The 25,570-nt window shown below is 48.3% G+C and overlaps 2 protein-coding genes across 2 annotated transcripts in view; one reads left to right on the top strand and one right to left on the bottom strand.

The window, feature by feature from the left end:
• Positions 1-12,288, top strand: part of LOC125995993 (lactoperoxidase-like) — a 39,257-nt gene extending 26,969 nt beyond the window's left edge. The window contains exons 5-13 of the mRNA XM_049764978.1: positions 612-729; positions 987-1,116; positions 1,804-2,007; positions 3,293-3,620; positions 5,423-5,583; positions 9,340-9,592; positions 10,557-10,730; positions 11,498-11,735; positions 12,081-12,288. Coding sequence (XP_049620935.1) covers positions 612-729; positions 987-1,116; positions 1,804-2,007; positions 3,293-3,620; positions 5,423-5,583; positions 9,340-9,592; positions 10,557-10,730; positions 11,498-11,735; positions 12,081-12,288 — 1,814 coding nt within the window. The remainder of the gene's footprint in view (positions 1-611; positions 730-986; positions 1,117-1,803; positions 2,008-3,292; positions 3,621-5,422; positions 5,584-9,339; positions 9,593-10,556; positions 10,731-11,497; positions 11,736-12,080) is intronic.
• Positions 12,289-14,085: 1,797 nt separating this feature from the next.
• LOC126006222 (myeloperoxidase-like) lies at positions 14,086-25,277 on the bottom strand. The gene is made up of 12 exons (XM_049771576.1): positions 25,075-25,277; positions 24,849-24,942; positions 24,217-24,392; positions 23,873-23,996; positions 23,544-23,673; positions 23,262-23,468; positions 21,904-22,222; positions 19,778-19,938; positions 17,897-18,152; positions 17,302-17,472; positions 14,959-15,196; positions 14,086-14,293 (listed from the first exon to the last, which is right to left on the bottom strand). The coding sequence occupies exons 1-12, from the start codon at positions 25,148-25,150 to the stop codon at positions 14,086-14,088; spliced, it is 2,160 nt and encodes a 719-aa protein (XP_049627533.1). The 5' UTR covers positions 25,151-25,277.
• Positions 25,278-25,570: the final 293 nt, after the last annotated feature.

The following is a 25,570-nucleotide window of genomic DNA, read 5'->3' as shown; positions in this document are numbered from 1 at the left end:
GTGCAGGTTTCACTTGTGGGAGGCCGAGGTTCAATGTCTGGGCTACTTATGGTTCCTGGAGCACCACTCTATAAAAAAGAATCTTATTTGGGGGGGGGGGGGCTTGAGATATAGTACAGCAAATAAGTTGCTTGCTTGCCTTGCATGCAGCCAACGTGGGTTCTAGCTCAGGCATCTCAAATGGTCCCCTGAGCACCACCAGATGTGATCCCTGAGTGCAGAGCTAGTAGTAAGTAGTAGTAACCCCAGTGTCCTTCCCTCAAAATAAAACTTACTTTGAGTTGGAGTCAGAGTACAGTGGGCAGGGTACTTGCCTGGTTGAACCTGGATGACCAGGTTCGATCCTCCGCATCCTATATGGTTCCCTGAGCCTAGCCAGGAGTGATATCTGAGCAAAGAGCCAGAAGTAAACTCTCAGATGTGACCCTCCCCACTCAAAAAAAAATCTTACTCTAAGGAGTTGTCAGTACTAAATGAGTAAGAAGCCACCTGAAAAATTCTGGCTTGAACATAGTGTGAATTCCAAAATGTGTAGATTCCTCCCTGGTTTCTGCTTCCTGCCACCCCTACCCCGAACCTAAAAAGTGCTTCAGGGATCCCTTCTGTTGCAGTCCCCAGGCTGGACCTGAGCACGCTGTCGTGGGAGGTGGGCTGCGGCACACCTGTGTCTGCGGTGTCATGTGACAAGGACAGTCCATACCGCACCATCACCGGCCACTGTAATAACAGGTGACCCGCCCTAGCGTACCCCTCAATCCCCTCGCAGGGGCCAGATCCCCAAGCCCAGCGCCTTGGGGGAGGTGGGGTGGTTGGGATGTGCAGAAACCTCACATTTGAGGGGCTCCTCCTCTGCGCCCCTTCTCCCTGGTGCAGAGGTTCCCAGTCCATATACTTAATCCTCGACTCCCTTGGGGATTGCGGGACAGCGGGAAGAGATTGGGGTGCAAATAAAGCGGAGGCTGAGAGCAGATTTCGCTCGATTTCAGGGAGAACCCCATGCTGGGCGCAGCCAACCGGGCGCTGGCGCGTTGGCTGCCCGCCGAATACGAAGATGGGCTCTCCCTTCCCTACGGGTGGACGCCGGGAAAGAAGCGGAACGGCTACCCGGTGCCGCCGGTGAGCCCCGAACCCTCGGAAGAGGGGTGTGGGGGAAGGAAGGGGCACCTTCCTTACACGAGCGCAGATCCCGAACGTGCCACTAGAGGACAGCAGAGCCCTGAGTCCATCCGAGTCCTTGTGTCTATGCTTCCCTCCCCCCCATCTCCCTGCTGCGCTCCCCCATCTCCCTGCCAAAGTGTCGGTCACGTCGCCACTGTCCACTGGCCAGATCCTTGTGGTCTCCCAGCAGATGGCCTCCCTGCTCCATCCTGCTCGAATCTGCCTTGCCTCAGCCCCCCAGAGCGCATCAGCTGTTTCTTGCCTGGAGATCTGACATCTTGGCCTCATTGAGTGGACAGACTCCTCCCCAGAACCCCTCTTTGACTCCCAGACACCTGTCACCCTCAAATGCATGCACTTTGGGGAGGGGACCCGCCTGTCTGTTTCCCCCTCGGGTCTGGAAAGGTCTCCCCTGGTCTTGCAAACCTTCAAGTCGTCAGGCCTGTGAATAAGCAATCCCACCCTTCGGCCTCAACTCTCTGGAATTCAGTCTCCACACCTATAAAGTGGGGGTCCTGCCACCCTCCTCGCAAGCTTCTAATCCGCGGGGATTGCATGTATTTTAATGAAGAAGTATACCATAAATTGAACTAATGCTGAATCCTCCAAGACCTCTCCCCTCCAGCCCGCACTGTCGGTTTGCAGGCGCGGATGGTATCCAATCGTGTGGTCGGTTACTTGAACGAGGACATCCTGGACAGCGGCAGGTCTCTGCTCTTCATGCAGTGGGGCCAGGTCGTGGACCACGACCTGGACTTCGCCCCTGACACCGAGCTGGGAAGTAGTGAGTACTCCAAAGCGCAGTGTGACCAGCACTGCATCCAGGAGAACAACTGCTTCCCCATCATGGTAAGTTTTATTGCAGGATTCGATTGCTCACACATCCCTCCCTGCAGGCAGTAAACAGCTCTCAGGTCACATACCGGGAATCTGTGTCTCCCCTTAAAGAGAATGGGTCCCAGTGGGCCAGAAGCCATTGCTAAAGAAACTGGGACTTTCCGAGGTGATGGTCGTGGTTTCTGTCCCTGGACCAAAGTTCTGGCATCACTTGGGGGACTGATTCAAAATAAACTCCACACCTCATGCCGGACTCTAGGAAACAGAATCTCCCTTTGGCCAGAATCCCCAAAATTTGTTTAACAAAGCAGAAAGCTGATGGAACCCTACTTGAAGTCATCTGAGGAGTTGAGTTCCAGGAAAGGCTGACCCTCAAGTAATGAGTCTTATTCGCATAAAGAATTTCTGGAAATTTCCAACAGAAAAAATGTGAGAGGTTTGATAGTCTTCCCATCCTTCTCTTTACTATTTTATTTTATTGTTGTTTGTTTCGGAGTGATACCTGGTGATGCTCAGGCCTTACTCCTGACTCCACCCAGGGATCACTCCTGTCAGGCTTGGGGGGCCATGTGGGGTTCCAGGAATTGAATCCAGATCAATCACATGAAAAGCAAGCACCCTACCTCTCCAGACCCTGCCCTTTCTTCTTATCAAAGGATTTTAGTTAGATTTATTCTATGAAACACCGAACCCTAGGAGATGTGCTCTAAGAGGAAGAACAGGAACTGAGGGATGAAGTCCATGTGCGTAGTGGGCGAGAGGAGAGTCTGTGTTTGTTCTTTCCAATTTGTAAATTCTTGAGAAAGTTCCTCCTTCTAAGCCCCAGTTTTCTGGCCTTATAACATGAGAGAGAATTAGTCACCTTAGAAAATTTTATGGAGACCAAGATATACATAACAACGGGAAGGTCCCAAATAGATAGCAGATGTTATGAAGTGTGATAGTTTGTCATTCCTGCTTCCCTGCCCAGGGTTCACAGCCTTCCTCTCACTAGAGGTCTGGAGGCCTTCCTGTAAGAGATGAATGTGTTTCTCTGGGGTCATTTGCACAGTGAGTTTAACACAGTAAATCTGAGGTGCTGCAGGTCTAGGAGATGAAGCTGCCTGAGGGAGATTCTTGAGTTCATGTTTGATATTAGGGTGCTAAGAATACCCTCACCACTTTTCCACTTGACTCCCAGATTTCCTCTAGACAGAGGTGACTAGGGCCTGATTGTATTCCTCCCAGTCACACACACACACACACACACACACACACACACACACACACACACACACACACACCCATCTCTCCACAGCTCTCAAGCAATGACCCTAACGCAAAGAAGCACGGGAAATGCATGCCTTTCTTCCGAGCGGGGTTCGTCTGCCCTTCGCCACCCTACCAATCACTACCAGTCCGGGAGCAGATCAATGCGTTGACCGCCTTTCTGGATGCCAGCCTTGTGTATGGGTCTGATCCCAGCGTGGCCAGCCGCCTCCGCAACCTCAGCAGCCCCCTCGGCCTCCTGGCTGTCAACCAGGAGGTGTCAGACCGGGGCCTGGCCTATCTGCCCTTTGACACCAGGAAGCCAAGTCCCTGTGAATTCATCAACACCACTGCCCGTGTGCCCTGCTTTCAGGCTGGTGAGTTGGGTGGGGAGTGATGGTGGAGGGAAGGATGCTTGAAGAACCGATCAGAGCAGGAGGCCATTAGGATTCCCTGAGAGATCAAGATTGACTTGCCCAGTCTCCCTTCTCACCATCTCTTGGGAAAAACAAACACCTCACCACCATTGTCTCTGACACTGGGCCATGACTGACAGAAAGACCTAGATGAAGAGAGAATCTAAGAACATGTTTTAATACTTACACATACATCATTTTAAATCAAGGAAGTTTAGGAAAGCACAGAGAAGAACAGCTACACAATCCCACCATCCATAGCTCATTATTAATATTGTTTACCTCACTGAAATGACACTATGAATAATTCCCTGCATCCTGTTGTCTTCCTTCATTCAATATAGCCTCTATGACCCAATTACCATAATTTATTGTTTCAACCCCATTTGGAGACATATAAAGCAGTTCCACCTTTCTGTGAATTTTTGCTGCTGTTACTGTTCAATGATTAAACTAATGGGTTTTTGTCCCATTATGATATCCTCCCAGGTGAAGAGGAATATGTTTTTGAGCACAGTCATACCTGGCTGTGCTCAGAGGTTACTCCTAGTGGGCTCAGGGGAAACTATATGGGATGCCAAGAATCAAAAATACAAGAATCAAATCAGGTGGGCCACATGCAAGAAAAAACACTACCCTCTGTACTATCTCTCTGGCTTCCAAAGAATATATGTTTTAAAGTTCTTTATAAACTTGACACATGGTCTCATTCCATCTAGCTTGCACATCACTTCCCAAGTTCTGCACCTTAGGAGCTTCTGACCTCCTGATTCTCTGTCTGACTTTGGCTCCTTTGAATCTCCATTCTTACAGGACCAGCCCCTCATGGCCTTGGTCACCCTGTCATGGCCCTTGGTCCGGGTCTCTTAGGAGTCCACATGCACACATAACCTCATCAATCTAGATTAGAACCACGCCATTCCTATTTCTCTCAAGAATGCCCATCTAGAACCAAGCATTTATGAATGTAATAGACTCCCTGAGTGATTAGAAAACACCAGAAGTTGTTCTGTGTAATGTTGCTCTTTCATCATTTAACCCTCTTTTTGTCCCCATCTTCCTGTCAATCCCACTTTTTACTCTGTCCTGCTCAGGTTTCCATCCTCAACTAACCTTCTTAAAGATGGTTACAATGAGGTGCCTTGCATTGAGGGGCTAAGAACAGCTAGAGGAGCCAGAGCTAACCCTTGGGTGCACAAAATATCAAGATAGATGCCCAGAGTCCCAAGCATCCTTGGGAAAAACTCTTGAAAACCCCTCTTACTTGCCATTCTTAGAAGGCAGTTGGGATTATAGTTAGCAATGATTTTCTCTGTTTGCTTGTTTGTTTTGGGGGCATACCCCACAGTACTCAGGGGTTACTCCTGGCTCTGCTCAGAAATCACTCTGGGCAGGCTCGGAGGACTGTACAGAGTGCAGAGATTCAAATCCAGTCTGGCTGCATGCAAGACAAGTGTCCTACTCACTATGTTATTGCTCTAGCCCCTTAATGTTTACATTTTTCTAAGTCCCCTATAGGTCTTACTATACTCTTGTGAGATCCTGTGATCCCCATTCACAGAAATGTTCAATAACTTATTCCAAGTCCCAACAGTATAGAACATTTGGAGGAAAGATCTTAACTTGAGACCTTATCCTTCTTTATCTGACTTCCTTCTGGTTAAGGACAAGGCCTCTATGGGAAAACTGTCATTTCTTTGTGCAAGTTTCTGAGTTTGGAGTTTCCCAGGGAGAACCCACTTTCCTGTCTTTTGGGATTCCAGGAGATTCCCGATCCTCAGAGCAGACTCTACTGGCCACTATCCACACCCTCTTGCTCCGAGAGCACAATCGGCTGGCGAGGGAGCTAAGGAAACTCAATCCTCTGTGGGATGAAGAACGGCTCTACCAGGAGGCGCGGAGAATCCTTGGAGCCTTCATGCAGGTTCAGCCTCCAGCACCTTATTCCTCCCCTGGCTGCTGCACCTCTAGCTGCCCCCTGGTCTCCACTCCTCCATCTCTTTTCTTCAGATGTTTCCTTCCAGTCTCATGCGTCTCTGTCTTCCCTTCTCTGTACCCTGGATGCAGAATGTTGGTGAGTGGAACAGTTCTTGGTCATTTAGTGGGCCTACCTGGAACCATCCCTGGAACTGTAGATGCTATCATTCCTGTAACTGAACAAGTAGTTATTTGGATATTGGAATTGGGTTCTCTTCTGTTCAAGTCAACACAGCAATAGACCATTATTATTATTAACTGACTGACTGACTGGATCATGAGGAAAATCTTGGAAAGGCTGGTGTATTTCTAATAATCTGAACATTTAATTTGTTTGAGGGTTCTGGAAGATCAGCCCCAGGGTCTTATACATGCAGGGCATATACTCTACCACAAGTGGGCTAAGCCCCTTTAACAAATTCTTTTGAACTGTTGTAAAAGCCAATATGCATGCATCCTACCTCTCCCAGTGCTAGCACTTTGTATAACAGTGCTACAACAGAAAAAAGGAAACATTAATAATGATACAAACTGGGCCAGAGAGATAGCATGGAAGAAGGGAGTTTGCCTTGCATGTAGAAGGACAGTGGTTCGAATCCCGGCATCCCATATGGTCCCCCAAGCCTGCCAGGAGCGATTTCTGAGCATAGAGTTAGGAGTAACCTCTGAACACTGCGGTATGACTCAAAAACTAAAAAAAAAAAAAATTTGATACAAACCATGGGGCTTATTCAGTTATCACCAATTATAAATGTGTGTAGCTTTATGTAGTTCTAGCACCTTTAGAGTTTGATTTCTTTGTTTTGTTTTGATTTATTTATTAGATTACTAACCCAGCATAGTAGTCAGGAGTCACCCATGGTAGGGCTCGTGAGCTGCCATTCTGTTCCAGGAAATACACCCAGGCCACACACAAATGAAAAAGGGGCTCTGCCATTGAGCCACATCCCTGACCTCTCACCTATAGTTTCAGGAACTCCCATCACATTAGAGACACTGTACTACCTTGGCTGCCCTTTTATACTCATTTACATTTTCTCCCTTCCCAGATCCCTTATCCACTACAATCACCAAACTGCTCTCCATCTGAATAGTTATGTCACTATGAGAACATTATAGAAATGAAATCATGCAGTATGTATTGCATCAAGACTGGCTTTTTATATTCAACATAATAGCCTTGGAGTTCATCCAAGTTGTGCATTTCAACAATTCATTCCTTTTTTTATGATTGAATTACGTAGTCCATGGTTTAACTGTTCACCTCTTAAAGGACATTTGGATAGTATCCAATTTATTATTATGAATAAGTTGATATGAACATTCACATATAAGTTTCTTCAGAGAGAATACAGCAGGTAGGGAATTTGCCTTGCATGAGACCAATCTGTGTTAAATTCCCAGCTTCCCAGTAGTGATTCCTGGATGTAGACCGAGGAGTAACTCCTGAGTATTTCCAGGTGTGCTCCCCTTCCAAAAAAGTTCCTACATGAAAATACTCTTATTTCTCTGAGATATATGGCCAAATGTACAGTTTCTGGGTTATATGTTTAGTTTAGGTTTCTTTGGGTGTTGGTCTGTGTATCTTTTTTTGGGGGGGGCCACACCCATTTGATGCACAGGGGTTACTCCTGGCTAAGTGCTCAGAAATTGCCCCTGGCTTGGGGGGGGGGGACCATATGGGACGCCGGGGGATCGAACCATGGTCCTTCCTTGGCTAGCGCTTAGATACCTTACCTCTATCGCCACCTCACCAGCCCCTGGTGTGTGTATCTTTTGTGGCCACACCCAGCAATGCTCTGGGATTACTCCTGATTCTGTACTACTCTTGACAGTATTTAGGGATACACATATGGGTGTTGGATATTGACCTAGGTCTGCAAGCAAGGCAGGCATCCAACCCACTGTACTATCTTTCTAGCCCCTAGTTTTAGTTTTAAAAGGAATTTCCAAAGTATTTTCCAGAGTGACCAGACCAACTGACATTATCACCATCTGTTATTTTTTTGTCCAATAGCTTTATTTTTATGCTTGTTTGTTTATTTTGGCCTCCCAATTGATCATTAGGTCCCTCCTGATAACTCTTGGTCAACCTGGCCAGGAGCTCAGTGCAAAGTTCTGAACATGCATCGCTGTTCTAGGTCTGTAGAGTCAGGGTTTACCTGGCTACACTGGCTAGGGGCCACTAGAGCTGTATACAACAATGCTCAGAGGACACTGTGAAGCAAGGACTCCAATCAGGTGGGTCACATACAGGATACACACCTCTGTGTTTTAGAAAATATGAGGTTTAGGTCTTCCTTTGGATCCTTGGATTGGATCCTTTGGATCCTTGGATTGCTCCCACACTTCTTGCTCCTTCGTCCAAAATCATTTTGGCATATTTATGTGACTTTAGTTCTGTTTCTTTCTATTATATTCTACCAAACTCCATGGCTGCTCTGACACCAGGGAGTATGGGTTGAACCTTGGTGATGATTCAAGCCAGAGATGACAAATTCCTTTGGAGTCATGGCAGTGACTCACCATCTCCCCTTTACTGCTCCTCATTCATGCCCACCCCCACTCTCCACTCTTTCCCTTGACCTTTGGGTTTTCATTGTTTCTCTATATCTGCATTTTTCCTGTATTTGCATATGGTAAAAAGGACCATCTCCTTAATCCAACATGGCCCCTCTTGTCAAGATCTTTCAGACAGTCCTGAATAGCTGCAGCCAACAACTCAATCCCGAGAGAGGGTCAGATGTAGCAGTTGGGCTAGTTCCAGTAGCTGGAAACAGAGCTCTGTCTCCTGCTGCCTCCCATGTACAGAGGAGCAGGCTGCCGACTCCCACCATGATATCCCCACAGTCTGTGTTACTGAACAAATTGGAACCAACTTACAAATAAAACAATAAGAGGACCCTTGAGTGCAATAGAGTATTATGCACATTTAATTACATAATAATTGTGAGCTGGTAAGAATATGAGACATGGTAAGTGAAAAAGCAGAATGCAAATATGCAAAATCTTCTAGAATCATAACTACATAAAATATTATCATATAAACAGAGATTGGAAAAATGAAAACAATCATTATTTTGTTGTGTATGCCAGTTTGTGGTATCAAATAAAAGCAAACCCAGAGGCTAAACTTGGAGGAATGGGACTTTTTTCTGGAACTGGAGAATGAAGGAAGGCTGCCCTAGCAATTGATCTTGCAGTGTATCATTTCTCTCACCCTGCCCACTGTCCCTGGGCTTTGAGGGCTGCAGTCTGGAGCAAGGCTAGCAGAGAAATCATTCCCACTGCAGGGAACTGATGGCAGCAACTATGTTGAGAAGAATCACACAAGATCAGCAAAAGACTATCCTGAACTGCTAGTGAGGTCTGCACAGTTCCTGGAAGAGAGTGAGTGGGTGCCTCTGCTGTCTATTAACCTTCCTGCATTTCTTTTGTTTTGTTTTGGGCCACATCCAGCAGTGCTTAGGGCTTACTGCTGGCTCTTCAGCCCAGAATCGCTCCTGGTGGTCTTGTGTGACCATATAAGATGCCAAGAACCAAACTCCCATCAGCCATGTGCCCTTTATACTGTATTTTCTCTCCCGCCTCAACCTTCCTGCATTTCTAACTGTCCATTCCTCTTCGCTAATGTCCTCCCCAGTCTCATTCTGCAGAGGTCTGTCTTCCAAATTTTTCTCTCACCACCTGTTTCTCCTTCCAGATAATCACATTTAGGGACTACCTTCCCATCTTGCTAGGCAATGAGATGCAGAAATGGATCCCTCCTTACAATGGCTACAACCAGTCTGTGGATCCTCGAATTGCCAATGTCTTCACTTTTGCTTTTCGCTTTGGCCACTTGGAGGTCCCCGCCACTGTGTCTCGCCTAGATGAGAAATATCAGCCGTGGGGCCAGGAACCAGAGCTTCCCCTGCACACCCTCTTTTTCAACACCTGGAGAATCATCTATGATGGTAGGTCCCTCTAGGAAAGCTCTGCCACCTGCTGGTCTCATTCTTCAAACTGGAAGACAGCCTCCTAGGACTTCCTATGGAATCCTGGGGAAGTGAATATTCCTCCTCTGCCTCAGTTTCCTAGTGTGAAAAATGGGTGCTATAATTTTACCTATATCACTAGGATTCTTACCAAAGTATCACCTGAAATTTGATTTTGGAACTCTCTGTGATGCTCCCAATAGGGAGATGGTAGAAAAGTGACAGGCAGTATCAGTTATTATTTATTTTTTTCCCTTAGCTTCTGCTTTTATTTCTCTCAGTCTTCTCTGACCATTTGAGAAAGAATTAATAAGTTTGAAATGTCTGTTTTTTTAGCTTCCTTCTAGGACTTTCCACACCCATTAGTTGCCAGACATTGAACCAAGCCTTCCTCTCTCCCTGAGCTGAGCTGGCTTGAGCTTCCCTGATTCCTAGCCATTTTTTTCCTGGGCCACATCTGGCAGTGCTCAGGGGTTACTTCTGTCTCTAAGATCAGGAATTACTCCTGGCAGGTTCTGGGAACAATATAGGATGCTGAGAATTGAACCCAGGTTGGCCTTATGCAAGGCAAACACTCTACCCACTGCGTTATCGCTCCGGCCCTCCTGGCCATTTTCTATAGTGTCTGTTACTTTTTTCCAAGTTGCCCAGCTCCTCAGTAGAACCACTGGCAGAAGAAGGAGCTTCCTTTCTGAGCTCCAGCTTGGAAACATCCCCAAAAATGCTTCTGAATGCCATTCTGCCCATTTCTGGCCCCAGGTGGCAGTCTAAACTGACTCCCAGACTGCCCACAGGCAGCAGGGTATTCTTATCACCCACTCCCAGCCCCAGATGCTCCATTGACCCAGCTTGCACCTCGGAGAATGCTTCAGATGGAGAGAGAGGGGCCATGAAAGAGGTGACAGCTCCCCCATGCCCAGATGGCCCCTGGTCTCCCTCACAGGTGGAATCGACCCTCTGGTTCGGGGTCTGCTGGCCAAGAAGTCCAAATTGATGGCTCAGCATAAATTGATGACGAGTGATCTACGCAACAAGCTTTTCCAGCCAACTCATACGATCCACGGCTTTGACCTGGCCGCCATTAACATACAGCGGGGCCGGGACCATGGCATGCCAGGTGAGTGCATCAGAGATTAGCCTGGGAGATTTGTAGCTGGTTTCTGGGGGTCCTGAAAATTCTTCAGTTGTAAAGATGTATTGGGGGAGAGATGTCCCATGTAGTGCTCAGGAAGCCCAGGGCCCTTTCCAGTAATTCTTAGCCAACAAGGCAATGAATGGATTAAGGTGAAAGTTAGTCAAAAAATGCAGTGCTGCTCAAGCTCTGTGGTGCTGAGGGTTAGCTGGACCATTCCAGCAGTGTTTGGGGGCCTCCAGGGCAATGATACTCTAAGAATCAAACAGGGCCCAGCCACATGTGAGGCATGTGCCTTAATTCCTATACTATGTCTTTGGCACCAGGGATGTTCACTTTTTACAGGGGCCCATAACTAATAGTGCTCAGGGATCACATGCAGTAGTGATTAGAGACATTATATGCAGTCCCTGGAAGTGAACAAGGGTGAATGGCAGGCAAGGCAAATGCCTTTCTCCCATACTATGTCTCTGGCCCCAGAAATACCCCAGGGTAATGAGTTTTTAAAACTCATTTTTCTTACTGTAAAAAGGAATCTTCCCTAAGTCAGATATGAGAGCATATCTGGTACCCTCCTGTACCCACATCCCCACCACAGGTCTCTGACATCCCTCAGAACCACAAACCTGAAACGTGGGTTTATTGCTGTCATGCACCTCTAGCCCAGGGGTTGGGAGTCCAGGTTTTCTCAGCCAAATAAACCCAGATTGGGGGATATCAAGAGAAAGCAGCTACTTTCTCTTTCCACCTAGGTTACAACTCCTGGCGAAAATTCTGTGGCCTCTCACAGCCAGAGACACTGGAGGAGCTAGGTGCTGTACTGAAGAACAAGATACTGGCCAAGGAACTTTTGGACCTCTACAGGACTCCAGACAACATTGACATCTGGATAGGGGGCATCTCTGAGCCCCTGGTAGAAGGGGGTCGGGTGGGGCCTCTCTTGACCTGTATCCTGGGGAAGCAATTCCAACAGATCCGAGATGGAGACAGGCAAGTGCAACCTCAGTGGGGAGGGAAGGCTGGGGGAGGGCAGAACAGGGCAAGGAATGGTGAGAGAGGCACAAGAGGGCTGGAGAGGAGCAGGGAGGGCAGAGGAGGACAGAAAAGGGCAGGGGTGGAGAGGGGAGAAGAAAGGGGCAGGGATGAAAGAGGGTGGAGAGCAGGGGTAAACACTACAGAATAGATCAGGGAAGGGCTGGGAGGTCAGGGAGAGCCAATCCTCTACTGTGGCTGTGTGCCTACCCTGACAAGAATGAACCCAGACCTCAGAATGCTTCTAGTGGTGAGGGACTGGGTGGAGAGTCAGCAATCTTCTGAGCTCAGCCCTATCTACAGGTTCTGGTGGGAGAACCCTGAGGTTTTCACTCAGCAACAGCGTGAGTCTCTCTGGAAAGTGTCCTTCTCGCGCCTTGTCTGTGACAACACCGGAATCACCGAGGTCCCCCTGCACCCATTCCAGGCCAACAACTACCCGAAAGATTTTGTGGACTGCTCTGCCATTGATCAGCTGGACCTCTCTCCCTGGGCCTCGGTGGGGAACTAGGTAGGGAGTCCACCTCGACTGTCACCACATGGTGCAGTCATGACCCTTTGGTCCGTGATGCCATTTCAACGAGCCCAGTGATGGGTCCTTAATCCTCCTACCAGTCCCCAACTCCTTTCTTCATCTGGTCTGCCCACATGTGTCCTCTGTGGGAGCCTTAAAGCCACAGCTCTCAGACCCCAAGAGTTCTTCCCCAGCTTGTCAGGTCTTGTGCTTTTTACACAGACTGATGTTGGCCAAGGTTGCCTTGGCACTTGCATTTCCTCCTGTCTCTTCCACTAGACTATAAACTCCTAATGCCAGGACTGTAGCCTCTTTCCAGTGTCTGTCTGTTGGGGCCCCAGCCGGGTGCTACATGCAGTTAAGTGCTCAAAAAATAGCTGATGATTGATTAAAAATGTGGGCAGCATCACTAGTGTCTTCTGTACCTGCCATAGGCATCAATTTCTCTGTGCCAGAGGTCTCTTGTCATTTTGGAAAGGACTTTGTGGCACATCTCTGCACTTTCTTTTCTGTTGGACCATATTGAGGCACTCAACTTCCAGCACCAACACAGAACGAGCCTGAAGCAAGTAACTGCTGGAGCAGTGAATGAATGCCAGGGCTTGATGGTGGGAGGTTGTCACAAATCGGGTTCCCTAGGAGCAGGTGATGAGGAAGGAGAGTCTATTCAGTCTGGCCTGGCCACAGAACACTGACCATTCTAAGAATGGTCATCTGCCTTGTATGGATAGTGGATCCTGGATATCCTGGATACCCCAGCTCAGAAAACACAGGACAGGAGGCACAGACCACATCACTAAAATTCCAGGTTAAGAGCCTAAAGCAAGTTCCACTGCAAACACAGAGTGAAGACCTTCATCAGCAGGGGAGAGTGTGGTGCAGTAACATTATAAGCTTAAGACACGAGTACTTTTAATTTTGGTTGTTTTGTTTTGGACCATGCTTAGCTAATCCTAGCAGAGTTTATGAGACTATTTGGTGACTGAGAAAGAACGTGGGGCTGCCCCTGAGAAGTATACACTCAGCCCATTGAGCGATCTCTGTGACCCTGAAGCATAATTACTAATACAACTATAGGCCACAATACCTTAACTAAAAGAAAAAAAAAAGAAAAGATCTCCACAGTGGTGCTTTATTATCATAAACATCCATTACAAATGGAACCAAAGGACCCACTGACTCCAATTCCTCTCCAGGCTGGATCCTGTGAATAAGAGAACAGGGTAAGGAAAGGGGAGCCATGGCCCAAGCATAGGAATAGCCTAATGCTAATGGCCATTTTCCCAGAGCAGCATGTTCAGCCATGCAGACCAAACAATGTCCAAGGCAGGATCTCTGCAAGCAGGACTGAGTCTGCCTCTTCCTACATGTTTTCTGTGTATGGTGCAGGGTAGGCCAAAAAATTCCATAAAGAAAGGACCAGAGGGTGCAGAGGAACCTCAAAAGAGATGGGATGGCTGTTATAAACAAGAAAGAAAACAGAAGCTCTGCAAAGTTAAGCCATCCATTCGTTCCAGGGGACATAGTGCAGAGCATTGATTTGAATCCAGGTGATCTGGATCCTGAACTAGTTTTACTCACTCATCCCGTCTGCTGCTGTGTGTATCCTTAGGGCTCACACAAACAACCCACATGTACAGCATACAAAGTACACATATATCATACCCCCGCCCTATGCACATGTGGATGACTGAATGCGGCCACTTGCATTGCTTAGAATACAGATGGGCTTGTCTACCACAGAGTGAGCCAGAGCCACTGTTCTTCTCACAGCTGTGTCCCCTTACCCAGATTTTAGTCTTCATTCCTCCAGGCTGACAGGTCCAGTGCAGGGAGGCTACTGCAGTTGACAAAGTCCCGAGGGAAGGTGTTGGACATGAAGATGTTGTTCTTGGACACGGTTGTGATGCCTGTGTTGTCACAGATTATGCGGGGCAGGGAGATCTTGGCCAGGGCCTGCTTCTGCCTCGTGCTGAACACACCCTTGTTCTGCCACCAGAACCTGGATAATTGGGCAATACCCTAATCACTGAAGTGAAGGCTCTCCTGAACTGGGAGCGCATCAGATTGGCTCCATCAAGTCCCATCAAGTGACCCCTTCGCAGCCTGGGAGCCTGGAAACACAGGACTCTGGGAAGCTTGGGGTTCTCTCAAAGCCAAATGGAACCCCATTTGCAGCACAGAACAAAGCAGAGAGGTCATGGGGACACTAAAGCAAAAGGGAGTGGGTCATGTCCTGCACCTCGCTCAAGCTGTGAGCATTGACGTGGAGGGACTCTTTAAGTGGTTTCTAAGTTTCACCCAGAGAAAATGACTTTTTCTACCATTTCCATATAAATGGGTGAGATGCAGGTTTGATAAATGTCAATACACAAGGAAACTAATTAGGGGATGCTGGGATGAGTTGGTCCAAAAGTGGTGGACAGCTCCATGGCTGCACCCCAAAGCCCAGAAGGAATTAAGCACTGTCTTCCCTGATCTTCAAACCATGGGTCCGTGTTCCTCCTTACTAAGCTCACTGGGGATGCACCTGAGGGTTTCTGGGATCTCAGGAAGCCAAAGTCTCCTTCCAGCCTTCTCTTCATGGGAGGAAGTTGGGGGCCCTAGAGAGTTCAGAGAGAGACTCCCCCAGCCACCTCAGCCTGAGCCCCTCTGCTGGCTCCTCACCGATCTCCATCTCGAAGTCTTTGGAATTGGGACCCAATGAGGCAGGCCAGGAGGGGACCCACACGGCCGTTTTTCTCCAGCGGCTCAGCCACACCGCCCATCCAGATGTCAATGTTGTTTGGGGTGCCATACTGTTCCATGAGCTTCCGTGCCATGTCCAGGTTCTTCATAACCGTGCCCAGCTCACCCACCGTCTGGGGCACAGGCAGCCCACAGAATTGCCTCCAGGCATTATAGCCTACATGAAAGGAGCAGGACACAGTGGCTATGGATGAGCCCCAGAAAACCCACCTCTGCAGTACACCAAAGCCTTATTCAGAGGTATGGAGGGAAGAGCTGGAAATTCTAGGGAACCCCAAAACCCTTGGCCTCAGACCAAGGACACAGCTGGGTCTCTCTCTTTCTCTCTCTGGACCCTCTGACTTTTCCTTGCCCTGTCAGCTTCAGGCAAGTTTGAAATGTCGAAATGTCCACCATGTTCAAGAATAGGGGCATCTTATTGTCCACCTCTGGTGATCTCAGATTAGGAGGAGTGAAGTGTGTCAGAGGACTCAGCTGTCCTCCCCTCCCAACTAACTGTCACATAGCACAGCTGCAGGGGTTGGGCCATCAAGGCTGCTAACGTTCTCAAAGAGTCTGTTCCCTTCTCCATACCACAGAAGTGTTACTACTGTCATCCTCTCAGAGCTCATGAAAATTGAAGCAAAATTAAATGGCAGTGGAAATAGGTTTTCAAAGGTGATTCCAGGACTTGTCTTCCAAAGGTGCCAGCAGTACAAATAAGGCCCAGAGGAGCCGAAAATGAACCAGGTGGACCCAAGCAGGGACCTGAGTTCAAGAGTAAAGTGCTCTGATGGGTAGGAAGTACAGTTAAGACAGAGAAGGGACCACTGTGACTATAATAGTTGGAAATCATCACTCTGGATGGACAAGAACTGTCCATCAGAATTGAAAGGAAGTAAAGTGGAGCGGGAGAGGTGGTGCTAGAGGTAAGGTGTCTGCTTTGCAAGCGCTAACATAGGATGGACTGCGGTTTCATCCCCCGGCGTCCCATATGGTCCCCCCAAGCCAGGAGCGATTTCTGAGTGCATAGCCAGGAGTAACCCCTGAGCATCAAACGGGTGTGGCCCAAAAACCAAAAAAAAGAAAAAAAAAAAAGGAAGTAAAGTGATATGCATGATACCCCTTCAATAACAGTATTGCAAAGCACAGTACCTAAAAATAAAAAAGGAAAGGGGAGAATGAGAGAGAGAGATAGAGAGAGAAGAAGAAAAGTGTTTGTCATAGTGGCATGCTGGGGGTGGGGGTGGAACATAATAGGGAAATTGGTGGTTGAAAATGAACATTAGTGAAGGAATGGGTGCTGGAACATTCTATGACCAAAACTCAATTTTAACTCTGTATCTTATGGAGGAAAGAAAGAAAGAAAGAAAGAAAGAAAGAAAGAAAGAAAGAAAGAAAGAAAGAAAGAAAGAAAGAAAGAAAGAAAGAAAGAAAGAAAGAAAGAAAGAAAGAAAGAAAGAAAGAAAGGAAGAAGGAAGGAAGGAAGGAAGGAAGGAAGGAAGGAAGGAAGGAAGGAAGGAAGGAAGGAAGGAAGGAAGGAAGGAAGGAAGGAAGGAAGGAAGGAAGGAAGGAAGGAAGGAAGGAAGGAAGGAAGGAAGGAAGGAAGGAAAGGAAAGGAAAGGAAAGGAAAGAAAGAAAGAAAGAAAGAAAGAAAGAAAGAAAGAAAGAAAGAAAGAAAGAAAGAAAGAAAGAAAGAAAGAAAGAAAGAAAGAAAGAGAAAGAAAGAAAGAAAGAAAGAAAGAAAGAAAGAAAGAAAGAAAGAAAGAAAGAAAGAAAGAAAGAAAGAAAGAAAGAAAGAAAGAAAGAAAGAAAGAAGAAAGAAAGAAAGAAAGAAAGAAGAAAGAAAGAAAGAACAGAAAGAAAGAAAGAAAGAAAGAAAGAAAGAAAGAAAGAAGAGAAGAAGAAAGAAAGAAGAAAGAGAGAGAGAAAGAAAGAAAGAGAGAGAAAAAGAAAGAAAGAAAGAAAGAAAGAAAGAAAGAAAGAAAGAAAGAAAGAAAGAAAGAAAGAGAGAGAGAGAGAGAGAAAGAAAGAGAGAGAGAAAGAAAGAGAGAGAGAAAGAAAGAGAGAGAGAAAGAAAGAGAGAGAGAAAGAGAGAGAGAAAGAGAGAAAGTAAAAATTTGCAGTATCTTCAAAAAAGAAAGAAAGAAAAAAGAAAAGGACATCAGGAAATGAAAAGAGAGAGACACTCAGAGACAGAGACGGAGTAAAATGCTCTATAGGGTTGGGGTATGGAGAAACTTTGGACATCTGGGGTCTGAGAGAAGAGGCTAGGGAACTCACCTGGGAGGCCATGGTCCCGACTGCGCTGCATGTTCAGAGCAGGCAGGTCCAGCCCAATCCTCATGACCTGCAGGAACAGTCGCTCTCGGATCTCATCCACCACAATTTGGTTTTGGCGATTCAGCTTGGCAGGAGTGGCCATAAGGCCCCGAAGAATGGGGTCGATGCCACCTAAGGGAAAAGTCAAGAGAGGGTCAGGGGAGGATCTGGCTCCGTTTAGGAGCTCAAATTGGAGTCAGGAACAAATCTAGATGGGATCAGGGGCTTTCCAAAGAGGGCTGGTCACATGCAGCTCTTGGTACCAAGGAGGCCCCAGTGGATGGGTTCTCATCCACCATGGAGATCTTGGAAGATTAAACTTTCACACTTGGTGTGCTCCCAGCCACTGGCTTCCTGGACCACTGAGACACAGAAAGGAAATAGCTCTTTGAAAGCTGTCTGCACCTCAGAAATGAGAGTTAAATGCAAAAGCAGAGTTGAGTGCATTGAGGCCCCAGAGATAGACCATATCTCTCCCTCCAGGGCTCCCAGCAGCCAGGCCCATCTCCCACCACCTTCAACAGCCCTCCTCCTCTGTCTAAACCAAGCCTCTTACCATCCAGCACCACCCTCCAGGTGGCAAAAAAGACCTGGCTGAGCGGAACTCGGGGGTTGGACTTCATGGGCTGGTAGCGATTGTCCAGGCGGAACATGAAAGGCTGGATGAGAGTATGGCCATAGCGGAAGGCATTGGTGAAGACATTGGCAATACGAGGGTCTACAGAGTTATTGTAGCTGCGGTATCTGGGCAGATACTTGTTCATGGCCCTGGGCCCAAGCACCAGAGGCAGGTAGTCCCGATAAGTGATGATCTAAAGAAAAGTTACTTAGAATGATCTCTCCATTCACCCTTCATGCAGCATCTCCCCTTCCCAAAATCTTTCTTTCATCTCCTGTGACCACGGAATTGCTTCCCATGGCACTGGATCTGAGTCTAAAGAGGTGCAAAGTGGCACAAAGAGACCTGGCTCTTTGATCTTGAGTCAATGATTAACCTCTCTGAGTCCAAGTTCTCACTGTAAATCAGATTAATTTTAGAATCTCTGCCCTAGACGATTAAATAATAAGTCCTTTGTTAGTTGTTGCAATAGGGACCTTGCTTTTTGAGTTATTAATGTCTCATTTCTCCTGCTAACTTATAGACTTCTTAAGGGTAAGGGTTGTATCTCATTTTTGTTTGAATTACTCAGTTTCCAACAAGTTCCCACTCACAGTGAAGTTCAATTGTGTTTGTAGAAGAAGGGATGACAAAAAGGACAGGGGTGATTTCCCCCAGAGAGGGGAGAAGATAGGAAGCATTCTCTAGGTCGCAGACTTTGGATTTTTCTTTGAGATTTCATTGACTCTCCCTTCTCTTTAGTACAAATCAAAAACTCATCTTTAGGAAATATTTTGAACACATTCTAAGAGGCCAACATTATGCTGACAGTAAAAGTAGATAAGATCACTACAAAGAAAGAAAACCACATGACAAAAACTCTGGTGAACAACAATGCAAAAGTTCTCAAGATGATAGCAAAATGAGACAGTACATCAGAAAAATCCTATATCATAACCAAGTATGATTTATTCCAGAGAGGCAAGCTTGGTTCAACAGAGGCAAATTAATTAAAGTATTTACCACATCAATAAAAGGAAAGAGTAAAGTCATATTATTCTATCAAATATATGAAGAGAAAGTATTTCACAAGATTTGGCATCCATTTATAATCAAAGTACTCAACAAAATGAGATTAGAAGAAGCATATCTCCACTTAACAAAGGCAATGTATGACAAACCCATAGTTAACATCATACTCAATAGTGAAAAAATGCTGAAAAAAATTTTTCTAGAAGATTAGGAAAAAGATAAAGACTCCCACTACTAATACTCAATATGGTATTGGGAGTACTAAACATACCAGTAAGGCCAGAAATAGTGGGTAGGGCTCTCGCCTTATATGCAGTTGTCCTGTATTTTATCCCCAACACTGCATATGGTCCTCTGGGCACCCCCAGTAGTGACCCTTGAATATGGAGTAAAGAGTAATCCTAGCTGTAACCTCCCCCATCAGAAAAAAAATGTGTTTAGGTCTTGGGAAAATAATGAGGTGCCAGAGTATCAAAAGTTGGGTGGAAAATGCAGGAACTATGACCATGCATGAGAAGATGAGCTATGGTAGAGCCAAAAGAATAGGTGTGTGTGGGAAAAAAGCCACGCATACACAAGGAGGTGAAAGGAATGTGAAGTGTTTACTCAATAACTGCTCTGCACAGGCCCTGCCGCCCCACACTGTCAACCTTCCATGCAACTCCTGAGGGACAGGACAGAGAAAGGAGAGGGAGTCTAGGAAACATGGATGAAGACAATAGGTGGAGAGATTGAGATTCATGCAAGTAAATTTTCCAAGGCTCAGTCTGTCCGACCCTCTGTCTCTCCAGAGCTCAGATTGCCTACCTGGATCATGGCACCCACAATCTTCCGGGCCTCCTGATAGAGCCGCTCTCCATTCCAGCGGGGGTTGAGTCGCTTGAGCCGTTTGGCCAGCCGGTTGTGCTCCCTCACAAAGAGAGTGTGCATTGAGGTGAGCTCTGGCATCTCGCTCGATCGGGTGTCACCTAGAGGAAGCGAAAGCTATCTAACACCTTCATCCCAAGAAGGACTTCACCCGTGGAAACTCCCTCCCTAGCCCAGGCCATGTATGGACCCAACCCAGCTGGATATTCCACCATCTTCCCACATCAAACACAACGCAACTCCTCTCTAGGAGTGCCCCATGCATGTCAGTCTACGACAGCAATTTCTTTCTTTGTGAAGGGGGACTGCAGGCTGGAGGTGCCCATTCAATTAGACACCTGAACTGATGATGAGGTCTCCTTGCTGACAAGGACTATGTATATGCATTGATTGTTGATTGTTTATTTTGTAGTTTTATTTTGGAGTCAGCAGTGCTCCAGAGCTACTCCTAGTTCCGTGCTCAGGGAGTCACTCCTGGAGGTGGTCAGGGACTATATTGTGCCAGGGATCAAATTCAGGCCTCCTGCATGCAAAGTATGTGCTCGAGTCTGATGAGTTCTCTCTCTGAACCAGGATGTGCCTTTGCCATTGATCCTTCCACCCAAGTCACACTAAGACACATGAAATTACACATGGTGCCTGACACAAAAAGAACCATGAGCACTGTTGGTTGACTGTCTCTTGATTCAGGGAGAAACAAAACATGGCTTGATAGGAAAATCTGCTACATCCAAGTCATTCATAGATACACATCTAGCATTCTCTCCTTCCACTGCTGGATGGGTGTAACCTCAGAACCCTTCTCAACAAAGAGATCTAGAAAAATTCTACCAACTGCTCAGAGTTGCCACACCATCACTGCCCCAGCAGTACTCCCAGAGCTGTTAGTTGTTTACATGTAAAATTTCACCCTCTCTTGTTACAGGGAAGCCGACTAGAGGCAAAAGTGAGGACACTGTCCAAGAGAAGTGTCAGTCAGTTGGTTGGGTTAGATTAGGATAGGTTGGATTGGGTTGGGTTGGGTTGGGTTGGGTTGAGTCAGGTTGGATTTGGTTAGAGAAACACCTGGGGCTGCTCAGGAGCTACTCCCAGTTCTGTGTTCAGAATCACTCCTGGTGTGCCCAGATGCTGGCATGTGCTCAGCCCCTTGAGCTCTCTCTGACCTTTGCCAACCAATAGAAGTTCTGAACTGATGAAAATATTCAACATCTGTGCTGCCTTGTATGAAATCACTCTACTTGTAATGCTACTGAGCACTGGCAATATGATGGATGAGGCATAGCAACCAATCTACATTCCAGTTCAACTGAAATTAAACAGCCACATGCTATGAGTATGTGGCTCTATGTTGGATAATGTTGGTTCTAGAGTATGAGGGGACCCACCATCCTCAGTCTCTTTAGTCCCCTGTCCCTGGGGCACTCAAGCCTCCTCTCTGCCCAAGTCCAGAGGGAAATAGAGAAAAGGACACAGACTGATGGACAAATGCTCCTTGGCCATCCTCTGGCTTGGGTTTGTTTGGAGGTTGGGGTTTCTTTGTTTGTTTGTTTGTTTTCAATCCATAGCTGATTATGCTCAGGGGACCCCCATGATTCAAGGACCAGATCAACTGGGTCCACTACATGTTAGGCAAAAAAGCCTTAGACTGGGGCTGGAGAGATCGCACAGCGGTAAGGCATTTGCCTTAGACACAGAAGGATGGTGGTTCAAATCCCGGCATCCCATATGGTCCCCCGAGCCTGCCAGGAGCGATTTCTGAGTGTAGAGGCAGGAGTGACTCCTGGGCTCTGCCGGGTGTGACCCAAAAACAAAAACAAAAACAAAAAAAACAAACAAAAAAGCCTTAGACTCCCTGTACCATCTATCACTCTGGTCCTGAGGGTTGATTTTTAAATAATTTTGGTTTTTGCCTTTCTGGCCTCATCCAGTTTGTCACCAAGGCAACTAGATCACTATCATGAAATTGTTGAGCACAGAAGCTCTCTAAATAGAACCTCATGAGCGGCACACAAGTAGCCTGCAGTCAGAAACACCCTGTGGCCCCCCCAGGTCCCCATGGGCCTCACCTGCCAGGAAGCAGGGAATGCGCACAGAGCGGTTGGTAAGCAGGCAGGGGTCGTCGTGCAGGTTGTCAAAAGGCAACAGCTCACGGCCATTGTCCCGGAAAGCCGTGTTGACAGCCAGCAGCCCGAGCTCGTTGGTGAGGTTGCGCACCCGCAAGGCTACGCAGTCCTCACTACCATACACCACGCTACCATCCAAGAAGGAAGTGAGGGCATTGATCTGGTTGCGGGCGGTGATGTTGCCACCTGTGCAGGCTGGGCAGGACCGGAAGAAAGGGATGCAGTCACGCTGGTTGCTAATTCGAGGATCATTGGGTGGGATCTGCAACAGAGAGAGATGTCAGTGGGCTGGTGAGGGCAAGGTCATGGCAGGAGAGCTTCTTTGTTTCCTCCCCAGGGGCCTTGGTTCTATCATGGGACTCAGTATGGGGCTTCATAGGAAAGGAGGGAACACAGACTTCAAAATGGAATTCAGCAGAATGTCTGGCCCCTCAGCTGCAGAGAGGTTCTCAAAGTCCCCAGGAGACCATGGCCACAGTCACAGCCAACACAGCACCTCTAAGCTTCAGGGGTAATGATTAGAAGGCAAGACTAAATGCCACCAAATTTCTGAAGCCACATTTCTTTTCCACCTCTAGATCTGCTGTGCTCTACTCTCTTCCAGGACCTCCACTTTCTTTCCCGTTATTTGGGGGTGGGTGTGTTAATCAGCCATACCCCTCACTCCCTGCTCTGTGCTTGGAGGTCGCTCCCAGAGGTTCTGGGAGACCACGCAGTGCCAGAGATGGAACCTGGGCCTCCTACATGCAATGCATGTGCTCCTCCACCTGACCTACCTCTGGCTCATTCTTTTGCCATTTTTTTTTTAATGACCTCTTTCCCTGCTCTTTCCATCTCTCACAGGCCCTAGATTTTCTGGTCTGTTTCTAGGTATCCCCAGCTCAGATTTCCCTATTTGCTCTTCTTCTTCCTTCCTCATCTTCTGCAGCAGATCTCAGCTAGTCTCAGCTCATTTCAGTCCGTCTGAGCCTGTCTCATCCCTGCTCCAAGTATAGCCAGGGTGCTGTGGCTCATGGTCACAGGCCAAGCAGGCTCTTAATTATCCGTGGGAAGGACCAAGGATAGAGAACCGCACCCACCCAGGAGATATGAATGTAGCTAACAGAAGCCTGCAATCCCTTTAGGGCCAGGGTATTCCTTGGCTTGAGAGAAGCAGTAACCGGGGAAGAGGGGCACAGCTGGAGGGGGGTATATCTGGGGTCAAAGCGAGGCTAGAGCAGACAGGGCTGGAACCTAGGTGAGCATGGGTGAGTGGATGAGGGTGTGGCCTTCCCCTGGATCCCTCAGGTCCCTGCAGGCACCTTGAGAGGGAAGCAGGGTGGCTGCTGCAGGCAGCTGGTCTCGCAGTTAAGGCCCGTGACAAAGGAGCTCCGGGCAGCGGGCTCGGGGGTGAAGTCCAGGTCGTGGTCGATGAACTGGCCCCATTGCATGAAAATGAGCGCCCGCTCCTGGTCGGGGGTCAGCTGCTCATTGGGGAAGCGCACGATGGCATTGGAGACGGCGCGAGCCTGCGGGACACGGGGCGTCAGGGATCGTCCGAGAAGTCACGGGCCCATTTTGCCCCCTCTGCCCGCCGAGCTCACCAAGGGCACCGGGAAGCCGTTGCGCTTCACCCCGGCCGTCCAGCCAAAGGGCCGCGAGAAGCCGTCCTCGTACTCCGCGGGGAGCCAGCGCGCAAAGGCGTGGTTGGAAGCGCCAAGAGCTATGCTGCGTCTGCCGGGGCAGGACCTGGAGCTGGCACCAGAGGGCACTACCCAGGGCGACCCAAGCAGACGGCACGATGGATAGCAGGACTCCCTAGGGCTATGCACCCGTATTCCTCCATCTCCATCTCACCCCACTCCCAGCGTGTACCCCATGCGCATCCCTCTCTCCCGCACCCTCTCCCCAGGATGCGTCCCCCAGAGCGCACTTGTTGTTGCAATGCCCGGTGATGGTGCGGTACTTGTCCTTTTCAGGGCAAATCACTCCCACGTCCTGATAGGCGCAGCCGCTCGATCGAGACAACAGACTTAGCTGGTCAGGCGTCAGTACATCTACCAGGCCCAGGAAAAAGCAGCATGTGAGAACTGATCACCCCTGTTTTCTACTCTAGCTGGAGAAGCCCAGGAGGTTTCAGTTGGTGGGTACAGTCTGCACTTGTGGACAGGCTAGGATTTCACCACCACCACCAAAGGCTCCCGGAAGGAGTTGGGGGATGGCTGGGCAAGACCTGGAGGAGACCCGGTAAGGGGGAAGTGGTAAGAGCCCAGGTACCTGTGACATTGAAGGGTCTTCGCCACAGGCCCTGCAGTTTCACCTCCAGCAGCCCCAAGGCCACATGCAGGTAGTCAGCAGCCCTCACGGCTGTCCTGGTGGCTGCCACCGGCTGCTTGAAGTAGGACAGGAGTTCCATGGGGGTGGCCGAACCGCTGCGCAACCGCTGCTTGATGCTTATATGAAGAAGGGGCAGGGGTGAGGGTCAGAAAAGGAGGGGGAAATAGTACAGTGGGCAAGCTTTGCACACAGCCCACTCAGTTTTAATTCAGCATCCGACATGGTCCCACAAGCCTGGGCACGAATGATGCCTGAGTTCAGAGCTAGGAGTGCTCCCTGAGCACAAAGTCAGGAGTAAGCCCTGAATACTACTGACTATAACCCCAAAACCAAAATAAGAAAAAGCGAAGGCCAGAACTTTGTGCTGCCCCCATAGCACCGACTATCCTAACTTATTGTGAGAAAGGGCTTTCATATACAGGTTTGCCAGGTGTGCTGGAAGCCCAGGTAGCCACATGGTTCCAAAGGTTTCCTCACATTCAAAAATACCAAGACCCCCCCAATCCCTATCCACAAGCTCTTTGGGGTTTTGCCTCCTCTGAGAGGTAGTCCTACCCAGTGCTGGGCCTCACCTTTCCCGGCGGTCCTTGTAGGCCTTGTCCACTAGCCTCTTGGCCTCCTCCATGCAGTTCAGCACCATCGAGTTCTCCACCTGCCCCAGGACAGCTGCCCACAACAGGGACACAGAAAACAAACAAACAAACAAACAAAACAATAGCACAATCTCCCATCAAGCCCAGTCTGTGCTGGACTAGGGCCTTACCTGACCGGCCATCTTTCCCTGACTCTGGTCCTTACCTGAAGTGGCACCATCAGAGGCTGGTAGCATGGACAGCATAGAGAGGACCCCTGCCAGGGCCACGAGCAGCTTCATCTCTGTGACAAGCCCCCCCTCCCTGTTCAGTAAGGAGCCAAAGCCCGCTGTGACTTGGAAGAAGCTAGCTTCAATTTCTTTAGTTAGCTTCAGTTTCCCAGAACCCCAACTCTGAAGTTCACCTAACACTGGTTAACATCTCCCAACTGAATCTGAGCTTTTATACCCCTCAAGTGGGGGTGGGGAGGGGCGGTCCCAAGAGACTTAACCCTTTTCCTCTCCCCACTGGAACTGGGGAGTTTACAATGGGGTGCCTGATATGAAAGAAAGGAACAACCTGACAAACAGAACCCCTCCACCTACATTCTCAGCTCCCCACTATGTGTTATCCCTAAAGGATGATCCCCCCATCCAAAATGCTGGGGTTCACTATGATAATGGTGGAGGGAAGTGGTCACTCAGGAGGAAGGGGAGATATAC

The sequence above is a fragment of the Suncus etruscus genome, chromosome 1 (genome assembly GCF_024139225.1).
Source record: "Suncus etruscus isolate mSunEtr1 chromosome 1, mSunEtr1.pri.cur, whole genome shotgun sequence".
Taxonomy (NCBI): Eukaryota; Metazoa; Chordata; class Mammalia; order Eulipotyphla; family Soricidae; genus Suncus; species Suncus etruscus.
Note: the sequence above shows the minus strand (reverse complement) of the source record. Positions and strands in the feature narration are given on the sequence as shown.